Below are 16,033 nucleotides of genomic sequence, written 5' to 3'. Positions count from 1 at the left end.
GTTGTATTTTTTCTGTATTATCTGTATTTTCATGTTGATTTTTGAACTGTTTGGTTGCTACTATATATGTCTATGAAATTAATTCAAGGACCCCAACGGAAACAAGTCCGCAAGGACTTTTTTGGCCGGACCTTTTAGACAAAAGCATTATAAATGTAACTGTGTTGTTTTACATTCTTTTGCCTAATAAAATTTTCAATCAATCAATCAATGAGATGCAGAGTGAGTAGACGGACATTGTGTAATTCCATGATCAGTGTCTCTGGGGGGTGGCTGTGGACAGCATGCCTACCAGTGACATCATCAGTAGGCAGGTTTGCCTACGTGGCCCGAACCTCTAGTACCTTTAATATAAGAAGTATCCTTTAATATAAGTATAAGTAACCTTCTTCTGTTTCAGCATGCTAACTTTCCAGGAAGAGAAAGGTTTTCTATTTTCTTGGAATCCCCATCGATGATGTCGTTGGTAGGCAGGTTTCTGAACTCTGAGTGCCCAATAGTGAGCCATTTTATACTGAGCATTGAGTGAGGACCAATTATATGAAGATAAGGCTGAGAATGCTCAGTCTCTTGTCTCTTGCTCAGGGACACTTTCACACATAGACTGGGCCACTCATCATCTACATCCGCCCGCCCTCTGTAAGTAGTAAACACATGTGTATTTACCTGCCGTCTGTGGAAGGACTCATGGATTCATCACTGCTACTCTCATCTCCATTCTCTGCACCAAGAGAACACACAAACAAACACACATTTAACCAATCACACAAACAGCACAGTACCCAACTGTATTTGTGCAACAGTCTACATGTATGTTCACTAATAGTGATGTATTCTCTATTAGAGCCCGACCGATACCAGGTTTTAGTGTGCTATGGAGAGTCCTGACCATCTAAACCAATTTGAAAAGCTTAGATTTGCTTAAAGTTTCTAATTGAGAACATTAATTAACTTAATAATAATAATAATAATAATAATAACATTAATAATAATAATAATAATAATAATAATAATAATAATAATAATAATAATAATAATAATAATAAGCAAACAAATAAATAAAAATAAACACAAACAACCTTAGACAGATTAAAAGGTAGGGTAAGTGATATTTTTTTGTGAAAACAAAAAGTATTTTGTTAAAAGGTTAAAGCACTATATTCTGATAGTAATCATTGCTATAGAGTGTTTGTTCAGTAACAGGAGTCTCCCCGTCTCTCCAGCTCTTTAATAAACAGAAAGTACATTTTTCGGTAGGTGTCAAAATCTCAGCCAATCAGGAGAAAGTACCAATTTTTAAGCTTAATTTTTATAGTGTTCCAGTTCCAAGTTTGCCTGCTCATTTCTTAGTGTCATCACTTCCAATTTCACTTGTTTAATCTATATCCTGATTGAGTTCTCTATCCTGATTGGATACAATTGGAAATGAAACTGAAATGAAAATGCATTTTCTGTTTTATAAAGAGCTGGAGAGACAAGGAGACTCCTTTTACTGAACAAACACTCTATAGCAATGAGTACTATCAGAATATAGAGCTATTTAACACTTATTTTAACCAAAGAAAATCACTTACCCTACCTTTAAGTACTACATTTCAAAATATGAAAAGAACATTTAACTTTAATTAAACAATCAACCAGCAAACAAGTATGTACATGCACACATAAACTGAACTGAAATCAAGCTCTATTAAATAATTTCTTTACTCTGCATCTACAAGCTCACAATATGTAATTTTTGAAAACTTTTACCGGTAATAATAATGACATTCTCAAAATAGAGAAACCAGGTTGAAAGAAAATCAGATAACACGACACGCTGCATAATTGCTGATTTATGTCGGCCATACTGATACATGGGTCGGGCTCATACTCTATATGAGTTTAATATGAACAGTGAATAAGCAATGTTTGCGTTGCTTGACAGAAAAGACAGACAGCAGTCATGCGGATGTGAATATTACAGCAAAAACAACTCTGAGGTCAGTATAACGTTAGAAAGCAGACATATGACTCATCAGTTTTCATGTCGGTGAAAAGTGTAATGAAAAGTATGGCATTTATGGTAGCTTGGCATTTCATGGGAAAAGTGTAATGTGTGGTATATTCATGGCATTTGTAACTGTAAACAAATAAAGGCTGAATGCACAGTAACGTACGAGAGCGAGGAAGAGAGAGATAGAGAGACACATAGAAAGAGAGAAGGAAGAGAGGGGGGAAATTATAGTGAGACGGAAAACGATACAAAAAATGAGAAAACATACAAATGGACATCAAAGCTTAGTGAGGACAGTAACAGAACAGAACTCCTCATGCACAGCAAGGCAGTGTTATGTTATGCTTCATTTATACTTTGTCGTATGACAGTGTCACGCAACGGCATGTCACACCGTCGTACGACAAAGTGTAAGTCAGGCTTTACAGTACTTCAACTGGGTTAGTTTTACCGGGGGGCTGATAACACTGTTGTCCATAGAGCTGGAATTGTATAGAACAGGTTTGTTGATTTAAACACCGACCCACTTAACAAAAATATTATTTGGAAAATAACCGATTGTGATGTCGTAGATCGGCTATTTTCAACCAATTTTGGAAACTGTCAACATTTTGCCTATAGAAAGAAGATAGATAGAATAGTCCTCACTCCTTGGGGTGTTTTTTTTTGTCACTGTATGAGCACATATTCGATTTTTTTTGCATTTACCCAGCCTATAACTACTAGGGGCATAAGTATATGGGCTGATATGTCCAACATTGAGATACCAAGGTTAAATGGAAGAGTAGGCAGACCAACTCCAACCACTGCACATACATACATATTGTATTAACATACTCTAACCATACAGAATGGTTACAATAATGGTTTAATTCAAATAAGTCCTGAGATTGCAGCTTTAATGCATACGTTTTAGTTAGGGGTGTTAGTATGGTTAAATTTAGGTTAAATCAATTCATTATTTCATTAATTAGTCAATCAATCAAGCAATTCCTTAATTTTAGTTATGATTAGGCACTATTAGCATTGGTAAAAGTTACACAAGATTAGTGTGTTTAGGTTTAGGCATGGTGTTTAGGTTTAGGCATGGATTCGCTGTGGTTTAATTAATTGATTAATTAAACACAGCAGTGTTTTGTTATTTTCTTCTGTCTGTAGCTAGTTCTCGAGGTTCACAGTTAATCAAACCACTCAAACAATTCAACAACAACCACAACAAGAGAATAATGATTAAATCTGAAAATAGAACATATGGTCTCTGTCAAGTGGAAACCTCATATCCAAAACTGTTAGGATTCAGGATTCAAATTCAAAAACTGCAAAAGTAGCAGATCTACAAGCTCAAAAACGTTTCGAGCGTGTAGATCTGCTACTTTTGACACTGTAGTGTGATCAAGTAGGGCGTTAATTTACAAAACAAAAGAAAAAAGCAACGATATACAAACTCACATGTTGTGGTGTATCATGTGAGCTAATTTGCTATTTTTGCACAACACTGTTGTATGATAAAGTATAAAATATGGCTTAAAAGGTTAATCATACTAATCGATTTAATATATCATAAAGAATTGTTTTCGCATTGATTGAATCATCAAAAATCGAAAATCGGAAAAAAGAATTGAGAGCATAAACGCTAGGAAGATAATCGACAGTTGCAGCCCTATTCAGAAGGACACTTTTACAGCGCTCAGGGTAACACTACGCTCAGGTACCGTTTCTATCCAATTCCAGTTCTGCGGACGAACCTCTCATGAAACCTTGACTCTAGAATCTAGATTGTTGAAAACAGGTTGCTTTTTTATGCGGGGGAGGTCCGTTTGGTGTCAATCTTGTAGTGTGTGTCTGCCATGCTGTGTCACATATACAGTGCAGCTGACAACGTGCTGGGGATTCTGTTTACTCACCTGCCGACATGTAACCTAACTCTGAATATAGGTCGACACAACAAAAAAAAAAAGAGAGAAACAAACGACAAACAAAAACAATACAAATGAAAGTTCAAACCAAAGATGAGAGATGGATCACACTTTATTCTACAGTTTGATTTCTTGACAATGTGACTTTATGTGACCTACTATATTACTTTTATTTTTATGAAGCATGTTTCTTTGGCAGAGCACACACAGTTTAACCGCATGAACCCTTGTGTCACTATTCAAAGGGGAAACATTCAGCGAAAATTACAGTCACAACTTGTCACAACACGACATGTTGCGAGCTTGTAAATCGGCAAATATTTGAATATATTTTTTTTTCAAAGAGAACACTTAACTCAAATATTTGCTTCTGGGGGTCCCTGGAACAACATTTTGGGGGTCCTTGACATGAAAAAGTTTGAGCACCACTGATATATCAATGTACGTTTTTTCGGGAAAGTAGAATGGCCTCAGGTCTTAATGTTATAATATATTTAACCTATTCCAACCTATGTCACAGCTGTAGCTCTCAAAGATCCCATAGCTGGCAAAGACCATCACAAAGTATGACTCAACGACCCCATAGTAGTCAAGCCCCCAGAACCCAGAGGTTGCATTGAAGTGCATTGGACATGCTGGTCATTCATAGGTACTGCAGCTTAAAACGGCGTGGGGCCACTGTCACGAACGAACGGTTTCGACCGTTGGGCTCGACTCACGAGCTTGCGCACGGAGGTGACGCAAAACGGTTAGGCTCCGCCCAATCTGGGAATTCGGTAAAGAATAATCTTATAATAACACAAAAATGAAGCTCCGACATCTGATTATGTAGTGCAAAGAACAATACTGCTTCACTTTTGATCGGATTACTTTATAATTAAAGTTAACTTTGAATGAATGCACTAATTCCCCCATCAACTCTTCACAGCGGTTTTCTCTCGTAACCTTTACAGGAAAACTGTAAAATAAAGCAAAAGCTGTACAATAAAGTGTAGATCCAAGCAATGAGAGAAAAGATGATTCAGTGTGTGTGTGCGCGTGCGTACGTCAGTGGTGGAAAGTAACTAAGTACATTTACTTAAGTACTGTACTTAAGTACAATTTTGAGGTATTTGTACTTTACTTGAGTATTTCCAATTTCCAATACTTTTACTTCTACTCCACTACATCTCAGAGGCAAATATTGTACTTTTACTCCACTACAATTACTTGAAAACTTTAGTTACTAGTTACTTTTCAGATGATATAATGAAACATACGTTAACCACTTTAGCCCTATTTTAAACATAGGCTATTTGAAAATAGCAGATCTACAAGCTCACAACGCGTCGCATCGCGACGCGTTGTGAGCTTGTAGATCGGCTATTTTCAAATATTTAGTACTTTTACTTTTGGTACTTTAAGTACATTTTGATGCCAATACTTTTGTACTTTTACTCAAGTACATTTTTTATTCTGGACTTTTACTTGTAACAGAGTATTTTTATATTACAGTATTGGTACTTTTACTTAAGTAAAGAATTTGAGTACTTTTTCCACCACTGGCGTGCGTACGTGCGTGTGTGCGTGCATGTGTGTGTGTGTTACCTTGCAGGGTGTTGCACAGCAGAGCGTCCAGTTCGGGGTTGACCTCGGCCTTCTCCTTCAACATGTGGAAGAGCAGCTGGTTCTGGGTGGCGTTGTTGACCTCCGTCTGCTTCAACCTGCCCTCCATCACCTTTACCTGGGCCTCTTTCTGCGCCGCCTGGAGACCCTGAGGCACACACTCACTTACAGCAGCGCTTCTCAAAGTGGGGTCTGTGGGGGACCGGGGACCCCCAGAGGTCCTAAAAAGGAAACCTCCTATCTCCACATATTAACCTTTTGTGTTTCTTTGTAAATGAATACCCTAACTTGATCGTACTACAGCGTCACATAAAAAGCATCAAAAGTAGCAGATCTACAAGCGACACGTTTCAAGCCTTTGGATCTGCTACTTTTGATATTTTTTGAATTTGAGTCCTGAAAAGTAACAGTTTTGGACATATGAGGTTTCCACCCGACAGAGACCAGATAATACTAGTCTGGGAGGCATTGCGTCGGAGCTTGGACAGCAGGGGCGCGGCCACTGCGTTGTGATTCAAATCAACAGCCAATGAAGAAAAGGGGGCGGGATCCACATGCAGTGGGTGCTACATCTAAATAGGATCGACGGGAAGCAATTTCCCCTTGAGAAATTGCGGCCGCCATTGTTGTGTACTGCTGTTTGCCTCTCGTCGGACTTTTTAGACGAGTCAGACCGGTAAGAGGCGTGTCCGCTCAGATTCTGAGCGTAAGCTACATCCCGCCCACAAATACCAGGGCTCTGGCCCAGAAGTTCCTCGCCAGAGCAGGCGAAAACTTCTGGGAACTCAGATTAAGATAATACAGTATAGCATAAAAATCTGTTCAACCACTTTAGCTCTCTACATACATTTGAAAAGCCGATCTACAAGGCAAGCACACAAACGCGTCATGATGTGACACGTTTGTCAGCTTGTAGATCTGCCATTTCCAAAAAAACTTGAAAATATTTGGAAAGTTTTACTTATTTGTTTACATCAACCTGGCACATAATCTTTTCAGGTCGGGTTCGTGGCCAAATACATATCAATAAAGGGGGTCCTTGACATGAAAAGGTTTGGGAAGAACAACTGACATAAAGGGCTCACAGTCAAACCCTCAGGGTTGGTTTCACTCAGGACAGTGTAAATCCTAATTCATGCTCCATCGTACTACGGTGTCGCGCGGCAAAAATATCAGACCTATAGTTAAAGGTAGGGTAAGTGATATGTTTTGGTTAAAACAAAAAAGGAAAGGTTAAAGCACTATGTTTTGATAGTAATCACTGCTATAGAGTGTTTGTTCAGTAACAGGAGTCACCCCGTCTCTCCAGCTCTTTAATTAACAGAAAAAACATTTTCAGGTACTGTAGGTGACAACATTTCAGCCAATCAGGAGAGAGTACCCATTTATCAGTGTTCCAGTTCCAGTCCAATTTTGTGTGCTCCTTTCTTAGTGTAATCACTTCCAATTTCACTTGTTTAATCTGTATCCTGACTGAGTTGTCCATCCTGATTGGATAAAATTGGTATCCCTACATGAATATGCATTTTCTGTTTAATAAAGCGCTGGAGAGACATGGAGAGACTCCTCTTACTGAACAAACACTCTATAGCAATGAGTACTATCAGAATATAGAGCTACTTAACACTTATTTTAACCAAAGAAAATCACTTACCCTCCCTTTAACCATTTGAACCCCAACATCCCTATTCTGGGGGGAACATTCACCAAAAATTGTAGATCGGCTATTGGCTATTTATGACGAAGAGATATGGTGTAGACGCGTCGAGGGAAAAACTGCGCATCTCGGTACAGAGCCATATCAGGTCAGTTTGACCAGTTGAAGTATAGAGGGATTAAGTGGTTAAATCATTGGTTCTCAAAGTGGGGTCCAGGGACCCCCACGGGGTCCTGGTATTGTACCTTGCTGATGGCCAGAGACATAAAATGTCCCAGCAGGAATCTGGCTTCTGACAGACTGCAGGAGCTGATCACCAGGGTAACATCCACTGTGTCGCCTTCCTCCTGCAGACCATAATAGGACTTTTAGTAAGATTAGCATTAGCACAGCACATTATCTCAGAGGGTATATCAGACAGCAGCATACAGTGCGTTTAGCTAATAATTCATTCCGGTTTTAGATCGTTAATATAAAAAAAAGTTAGCTCACTGAAATTAAAATTAAAATCAAAACGTGGCTTTACAAAATAACACAACATTTCCCTTTTCGGTCTTGAGCTGAAAAGGTTTGTGAAGCCCTGCTTTGAGAGTAGGGTTATAATCACGATTAAGACATTTTACCTAACGATTAATTGCGATTAAAGATTTAATTGTGTCGTGGAACACTGGAACATATGAATAAAAATTACATTTCTGTTTGGCTTTCAGGATTTGAAGTTGCACAGTGGCAGATAACCTAAACATGCAAAGAAATGACATCATTTATACTTTCAAAAGAACATTAATAGTGGAAATACAAGCTCACAATGTGTCGCATCGCGACACATTGTGAGCTTGTAGATCTGCTATTTTCACTATTGTTGAAAACATTTGAAAACATATAAAAATCTGTCAACATGGAAACGATTATGACGATTATGCGAATGCATATATGCAAAATAATTGCGATGATCTCAATTAACCCATTAATACCTGGAACGCATCTGTGTCACTTTAGATTTCTTTGGCTATTCAAAAATAGCAGATATACAAGCTCATAGCGCGGCACCGAGTGCCGCGCTACGAGCTTGTAGATCTGCTATTTTTGAAAAATCGTGAAACTTTTTTTCCCCGATTTTTTTCAAGAAACTGTTAGAATTTAGAAAACATTTTTAAGAATCGCCTCAGGTCTTAATGGGATAATAGCGATTAGGCGATTATGTAGCAATGTGCGACAGGCCCAAACCTTGGCCTCCTCCATCTGCATGATGTTGGCCTGGCACTCGGCGATGCTGTCGTTGATGTAGTCGATGTTGGCGCTCAGAGACTCCATCTCCTCGCTGAGGGCGGAGTCTGCTCCTTCTATCGTCCTCTCCTTCTTCCTGGACACGCGCTCCCTCCTCCTGGTCAACTCCTCACGTTGCTGGAGGAGAGGAGAGGAGGGAAAGAGGGAGAGGAAGGGAAGAGTTACACCTACGCGTTGTTGTACCGTTCAAGCTGGGAACGCCTCGGTGTCATTTTAGTTGTTGCTATATATCGCTGTTGTCAGGCAGAAAGCTCTTATCCCCTTATTCTAACTTTGTGTTTTTTCGTAAATTAACGCCCTACTTTATCATACTACAGCATCACACAAAAGCATCCAAAAGTAGCAGATCTGCAAGCTGGAAACGCGTCGCTTGAGATCTGTTACTTTTGCTATTTTTGCTATTTTTTTAAATGAAAAAAGTAATAGAAAAACACGGCCCCCTCACGTGTTAAGGCGGTTACACACCGGCGAATATGCGTATATACGCAAAATCTCGTTCCGAATAATTAAAAGACGCTTTTTTCGCTCCGCGAAACTGGTGTGGAAGCTTGCATTGACTTTATAAGGTTTTTAAAAAAAACGTATTATTCGCATGAAAAAAATCGCCCCGGTGTGTAAGGACCTTTAGGAGGGCATGATGAGTCACCAGAACCAAGGACGGGTGTTTTTGATGAATCTAACATGTTGAAAATGGAGTTTGAAGTTATAATGGTTTTGTATAGGAATGAATATCAAATGTCTAAATACTGAATCAAGCAACTTAAAAACGGTCTGGGGGGCTCACAAAAGCCTGAGTATATGATAAAAAAAATGACCCAAACATTTTTTTTAAGTGAAATATCCCTTTAAGTAAAAACGTTGAGTACTTTTTCCACCACTGACCTTGAGTAACCTGTTCATGTCCGTCTCCATGTTGGAGAGAGTCAGCCTCTGCATGATGATGTCACTGATGCGTCTCTCCAGGGACTGCCACTTGGCGCGGGCCGTCCTCGTGGAGGGGACGCCGCCCACTGATCCCACAGACCTCCTGATAGGGACAAGGACGACAAAGACCATCCCATGTCATTGGACGACTGCCGAGTCAACGCATGTCTTGAGAACGTCTATAGTTCAACGGCAGCCTCAGTACATTTAATCCATTTAACACATTCACTGAGGGACAGCGAGTGCATTTTCCGGCAGCGGCAGCTTCCGCGGAGATGCCGGCGGCGCCAGCTTTGGGAGTGTGCTGCGTTTGTGTAACGCAGTCCCCACCAATATTATTTACGATTCTGTGCCTATCGGTACATAACTCGGACGGCGCTTAGTCGACTAGTAGACCATCGGCCGGTCGTCGCGGGCACTCGCGCCTGGAGGCGCTCGGGCGCGACTCCTTGGCCTCAAGGTCTACTGAGTCGGCGCGCCTCCGTCATGGTCCAAAACTATACTTTATCGGCGGAAAAAATAAGTTGACTGCGGCTCCTCCACCGGCAGTTCCGCGACTGCCGCTCCTCCACCGGCAGTTCCGCGGCAGTTCCGCTGCTCCGCCGGCAGCTGCCGCTCCACCGCCGGCAGTCACTGCCGGGAGCTGCCGCTCCTCCACCGGCAGTTCCGCGGCAGGAGCCGAGATACAGAATTTTTAAGTTTTAAGTTAACAAGGAAGTGGATAGGAGTCTAGATCTTCGAAAAATCATATCTCCTTGGTCTTTGGGTCAAATAAAAAAAAAATATATATATACAAAAAATAAAAAGTGTAGTTAACTCGATCTAGGCAATCAAGTGATGGATTTGAAAAACGAGTTAACTTGATCTAGGCAATCAATGTGTTAAGACCGGGAACACATCTGTGTCATTTTAAGATTTCTTTGGCTATTCCAAAATTGCTGATCTACAAGCTCGTAGCACGGCACTCTCTCTCAGCTCAAAAACGTTGGAGACGCCTGGTGTAGGGTATAAATTACCTGGTTCCATTCGACAGGGTCGTTGCAGAAGTGTGCGGTCGTCCTGGCGCGGCTCGGTGTGAGGAGTCGTGCAGGGGTTCGGGTAAACTCACCTTCCTGGTCACCTTACCTGAGGCAGGTCTCACCTGCCGCCTCAGAGCTGTCACCTGGTTACGCAAATACACAAACAGACCCGTTACTAACACATGACAGCTGATACAAGCTAAGGGGCATGCAACCCTCGGCCTAGGCTGATGTTATAGTTTATTCTCCAGTTCAGGTAAGAAACTACAGCAGATTAAAAACCATGTCAGGCTAATAAACAACACAGCTGCGGCTAATCAAATTAAAGGACGACTTCACCGCTTTTCAACCTATCTTCATATAATTGGTCCTCGCTAATACTCATGATAAAATGGTACAATTTTTTTCTACTCGGCCTGTGTCTCATAGGAGGGCTGTGGACAGTCCAGAAACCGTCTACCAGTGACATCATTGTTAGGCATGATTTTTTTTTCCAACAAGATTTCACATTTTTTATTTAGATTTTTATTAACACGAGAACAATGGCTTCTTTTATTGCATTGCAACTTTCCAGGAATAGAAAGCCTGCCGTTTCTATTAGCTTGGATTCCCCATTGATGATGTCACTGGTAGACGGGACTCTGAACTGTCCACAGCCCTCCTCTGAGACACAGACCGAGTAGAAAAAAATTGTACCATTTTATCATGAGTATTAGTGAGGGCCAATTATATGAAGATAGGTTGAAAAGCGGTGAAGTCGTCCTTTAATAATAGGTGTGTTAGAGCGCGCGAAAGGACGTTTCACATTTTTTTATAATCTCTTTCATGCGATTCATCGAGATGTAGGTATCAAATGGCTCTTTTTGACTAAAATAACTAAGTGAACTGTATCGTGCCCCTGAAACGTATTTAATGCGTTCTGGATTTGTTTCCATACACTATGGCTCGGTTTCAGATAAGGTTCTCGCAACCTAATTTGGGCCCTTACCTGCACAGGAGGTGGTTCTAACCCTGAATTCTGGCAACCCTGAACTCAGTAATTTTTAAATCCTTTTTGTTATGGCGTACCTACCCCCTTCAGCGGTGGTTCTGATATAATAGAAACGTAAACAAAAAAGGAAGGTTCTGGATTACACTTTGAAGTCGAAAAGAGCCTATAGTTGTAATTTAGTAGAACATTTAGTTTTTACAATTAGTTACAATTTGCACCTGGGGCATTAGTCAGTTAACCAAAGGCCCACTACAGTGCGCTTATAAGGGTCTCAGAGTTAAATAATGTATACATATAAGCTCATGTAGTGTTATTCTTTTTCTGTATTTTTGTGTTGATATTTGAACTGTTTGGATGCTACTACCGTATATATGTCTATGAATTGAATACCAAAGACCCCACTGGAAACAAGACCGCAAGGACTTTTTTGGACGGACATTTTAGACAAAGTATTATAAATGTAATTGTGCGGTTTACATTTTTTGCCTAATAAAATACTCAATCAATCAATCAACCATAATCATACGAACTGTGCACGTCTCACCTCTTCATTCTTCCTACGGAGGATGAGTTCTTGTTGTCTCTTCTGGGCTTCTAATTGCCTCAGCTGGTGCTGTTAGGAAAAAAAGTCTTGTTAAAATACAAGCTAGGGGTGTACAGCACAGGTCATCATATGCTATCATCATGACAAAATATATAGCCTACATTTGCAAACATTCCAGTGCTGAGTAGACCACGTTACATTTGTGCAACAAGAGAAGAGCCAATGCCATATTAATATTTGAGCATTTTAAATATCCGTTAAGACAGTTTAATAGACGAAAACGCGTCGCAATGCAAGCATCACTGCGTGCAGTGCAGAATGTATACTGTACATAGGCAACTTTAGCCAGCATTAGATTAAATTACTCACCTGCTGCAAAGCAAAGGAGGATGAAAGAGAACGCACTTTTGTTCCATAGGCCTACATTGTCTTGGTTTCAGAGAGCATGGTAAATATGAACTTTTGCCCCAAAGTCTCGTGTTTATATTCCATGTTGTTTTTACGCACGGAAGAATGCAGGCTTGACGATAGCGTTGTCAGGTGGCGTCACTAGGAATCTATTTCCTCTCAAAATGGTGTGCATTTCAAATCTATTTTATTGGATATTTGTATCATTGATCATTCAACACATTTTTTTTTACTTTATTTTGAAACCGTACAACAGGAAATAGAAGTGGCCAGGTAGCCTAGTTAAAACTACTTCACGTATTGGAAAAAAATCAACTGCTACGGAATGGGTATTGAATCATTGATTTTTAGGGGGCAGCCCAGGGCCCCCCCCCCTGCCTCGGGGCTCCACGCAATAGCGTGGTCTGCGTAGTGCATTAAACCGCCCCTGGCAGTAGCGGTGTTCATTACAAGAACACTGTCTCACCTCCGCCCTGCGTTGGTCCTTCTTCAGAGTGGCGATCTCCCGATTCCTTTTGGTCTCTGTCACTCTGTTCTTCTCCTGCTGCTCTTTCATCTGACGCATCAAACACACCTACAGAATACACACACACACACACAAGTTTGTATTATACTTGTGAGGACATCAACATTTTAGGACAGCAGTTTTAAACAACATTTTGACCTATTTCTTTGCCATATTTAAATGTAACCTAAAGCCAAAAAATAGCAGACCCACAAGCTCACAGCGCATTGCGCTGTGAGCGCTAAATGTTTGATGACTGAAAAATGGAATACTGTAACCAGACCAATAATACACAGAGAAATGCTAATTATCTCGTTGTACTGTATGTGAGAATATATTGCTTATTTCACTGCACAAAAAGACAAAAGGAATAATCGCACACCAACATCGCAAAGGAAAACTATTGCAGGGAATAATATTATTATTCACTGCACAGTGAATAATACTATTATTCACTGTTATTCACTATTATTATAATGTCTCTGCCGGGTGGAAACCTCATAATGTCCAAAACTTTCAGGATTCAAATAAAAAATAATAAATAAATGCTATACTTTTGTGTGACGCTATAGTATGAGTAGTAGGGCATTCATTTAGAAAAAACACAACAAAAATAAATATGGAGATAGGAGGTTCGTGCCCAACAGCAACAATATATATATAATTGTTTTAAAGATATTTTTCATTATTATTATTATCTTTTTTTAAATGTATTGATAGGAACAGTAGATTGACAGGAAATTGGGAGAGAGACGGGGGGGTGACACGCAGATCGTTGGATTACCAGCCTAGATGTCCAGACGGTTACGCCAACCGACCGGGCCAATATATATTTTTTCACATTAAATAATATTATTCACTGCACAACATATTTGGCGGGGGCCAAAAGTACATCCACAGGCAGTGGTGGAAAAAGTACTCAAATTCTTTACTTAAGTAAAAGTACCAATACTGCAATATAAAAATACTCTGTTACAAGTAAAAGTCCAGAATTAAAAAATTACTTGAGTAAAAGTACAAAAGTATTTGCATCAAAATGTACTTAAAGTACCAAAAGTAAAAGTACTAAATATTTGAAAATAGCAGATCTACAAGCTCACAACGCGTCGCATCGCGACGCGTTGTGAGCTTGTAGATCGGCTATTTTCAAATAGCCTAGGTATAAAATAGGGTTAAAGTGGTTAATGTATGTTTCATTATATCATGATTTATATCTGAAAAGTAACTAGTAACTAAAGTTTTCAAATCATTGTAGTGGAGTAAAAGTACAATATTTGCTTCTGAGATGTAGTGGAGTAGAAGTAAAAGTATTGGAAATTGGAAATACTCAAGTAAAGTACAAATACCTTAAGTACAGTACTTAAGTAAATGTACTTAGTTACTTTCCACCACTGTCCACAGGTGGTTTCACAGCATGACACGTTTTGGGGAAGCCGTGTGTGTGTGACTGAGAGTACCTTGGTCTTCTTCATCTCGGACACGTCTTGTTGTAGTTTCTTCAGCTGCTTCTCGTACTGGGACTGGTTCTTCAGCAGACGGGCGTGCTCCTTCTGGGCCGACTGCAGCTTCTGCAGCTCCCTGTTCATGGAGCTCAGTCTCTTCTCGTACTCCACCTTGACCTTCTTGGCCTTCTCCTCCGTGCAGGTCTCCACCGAGCCTCCAGGGGGGCGAAACGAACGTCACGTCATGTTATAACGTCACACTCACGTTTGACCGTAACCACTTAATCCAGGGGTCTTCATCGTTTTTCAGACCATGGACCCCTTATAGCTCAGAGAGAGATGAAGCAGGGACCCCCACTACATATTGTTTAACCCATTAAGACCTGAGGCCGCTTCTAAACATTTTCTAAATCCTAACAGTTTTTCGGAAAAAAAATGTAAAAAAATAATTTTCACGATTTTTCAAAAATAGCAGATCTACAAGCTCGTAGCGCGGCACTCGGTGCCGCGCTATGAGCTTGTATATCTGCTATTTTTGAATAGCCTAAAGAAATCTAAAAGTGACACAGATGCGTTCCAGGTATTAATGGGTTAAAATTGTGTTGCAGATTAAACTTTTTCATAGATTTTACAGATAGCTTCATAGACTTGTGTAGCATTGTGTTGGATTCATGTTAAGGTGTATTTTCAGACAGTTAAACCCTCAGTACTTAGAAAACTTGTACTTGGTCTGCTCTTTTTTCCCCCTACACCAAACCTCTTTGCCGAAAATAGCAGATCTGCAAGCATGTAGATCTTGGCGGTCAGAGTGTTTACTCTAATGATTCCATGGTTCAATTAATCATGTTTTAATACAGCATCACAATCATTTTAACCGCTTTATCCATTGGCCATTGGCTTATTCAGAAAATAGCATATCTACAAGCTCACAGCTGTACTTCTGCTATTTTAGGTTTTTATTGTTTATTTTATCTCGATGGATCTCGTCTTCTGGGGGTCCCGGGCACAAAAGAAAATTCTGATGGGGGTCCGCAACCAAATAACACATCAATTTGGGGGTCCTTGACATGAAAAAAACGTTGAGAGCCACTGGCTTAATTCACACGTACAGTATATACTCCTCTCTTACCCATGTTGTGCAGCACCTTGTCTCTCTCCAGCTGGGTGTCTATGATCTTGCTCTGCAGCAACATCAGCTTCTGTTCGTACTGCTGTTTGAGGGTGTGCAGCCGCCTCTGGCTGTTCTCCAGCTCGTCGATCAGCTTCTGCTTGATGGCGATCTCACACGTGATGTTGGCCAGGTCGGCCTGGAAGTTCTCTATCAACACACACACACACACACACACACACACCAGAGTGTCACGGTACATTTATTACATCGAAATGTGGGTCACCCAAAAAACTATGTCAGAACGTTGCAGAGCCAGACATTTTTGGGCTCCGATGCCGATCGTGTAAGTCAGTGGTTCTCCAAGTGGGGTCCTTGGGGAGGTTCCAGGGGGTCCCAAGCAAAAGATATTAACATGGCATCACAATTATTTTAAACCACTTTATCCATTTATATGTTGGCTATTTAAAAATAGCAGATCTACAAGCTCACAGCGCATCACTTCGTTTGTACATTGTACAGCTTGTACATCTGCCATTTTTGAAAATATTTGAAAAATGTCGAAAACGTTTGGAACATTTGTAATGATATTTAGCAGAAAGTATTTTATAATTTGTATAAAGAATTTCTT

At 40.2% G+C, this 16,033-nt stretch overlaps 1 protein-coding gene across 1 annotated transcript in view; it reads right to left on the bottom strand.

Moving 5' to 3' along the window:
- Positions 1-16,033, bottom strand: part of LOC308079816 (kinesin-like protein KIF21A) — an 80,165-nt gene that overhangs the window by 15,085 nt on the left and 49,047 nt on the right. The window contains exons 15-25 of the mRNA XM_080421421.1: positions 15,424-15,612; positions 14,310-14,509; positions 12,814-12,921; positions 11,940-12,008; positions 10,402-10,547; positions 9,344-9,488; positions 8,402-8,578; positions 7,420-7,521; positions 5,500-5,665; positions 3,901-3,921; positions 667-721 (exon numbers count right to left, since the gene is read on the bottom strand). Of these exons, the coding sequence (XP_080277547.1) occupies positions 667-721; positions 3,901-3,921; positions 5,500-5,665; positions 7,420-7,521; positions 8,402-8,578; positions 9,344-9,488; positions 10,402-10,547; positions 11,940-12,008; positions 12,814-12,921; positions 14,310-14,509; positions 15,424-15,612 (1,378 nt within the window). The remainder of the gene's footprint in view (positions 1-666; positions 722-3,900; positions 3,922-5,499; positions 5,666-7,419; positions 7,522-8,401; positions 8,579-9,343; positions 9,489-10,401; positions 10,548-11,939; positions 12,009-12,813; positions 12,922-14,309; positions 14,510-15,423; positions 15,613-16,033) is intronic.

This window comes from Gymnoscopelus braueri (genome assembly GCF_963280865.1).
Source record: "Gymnoscopelus braueri genome assembly, chromosome: 23".
NCBI classification, from domain to species: Eukaryota; Metazoa; Chordata; class Actinopteri; order Myctophiformes; family Myctophidae; genus Gymnoscopelus; species Gymnoscopelus braueri.
The sequence above is the reverse complement of the archived record's forward strand: the minus strand, read 5'-3'. Positions and strand labels throughout refer to the sequence as shown.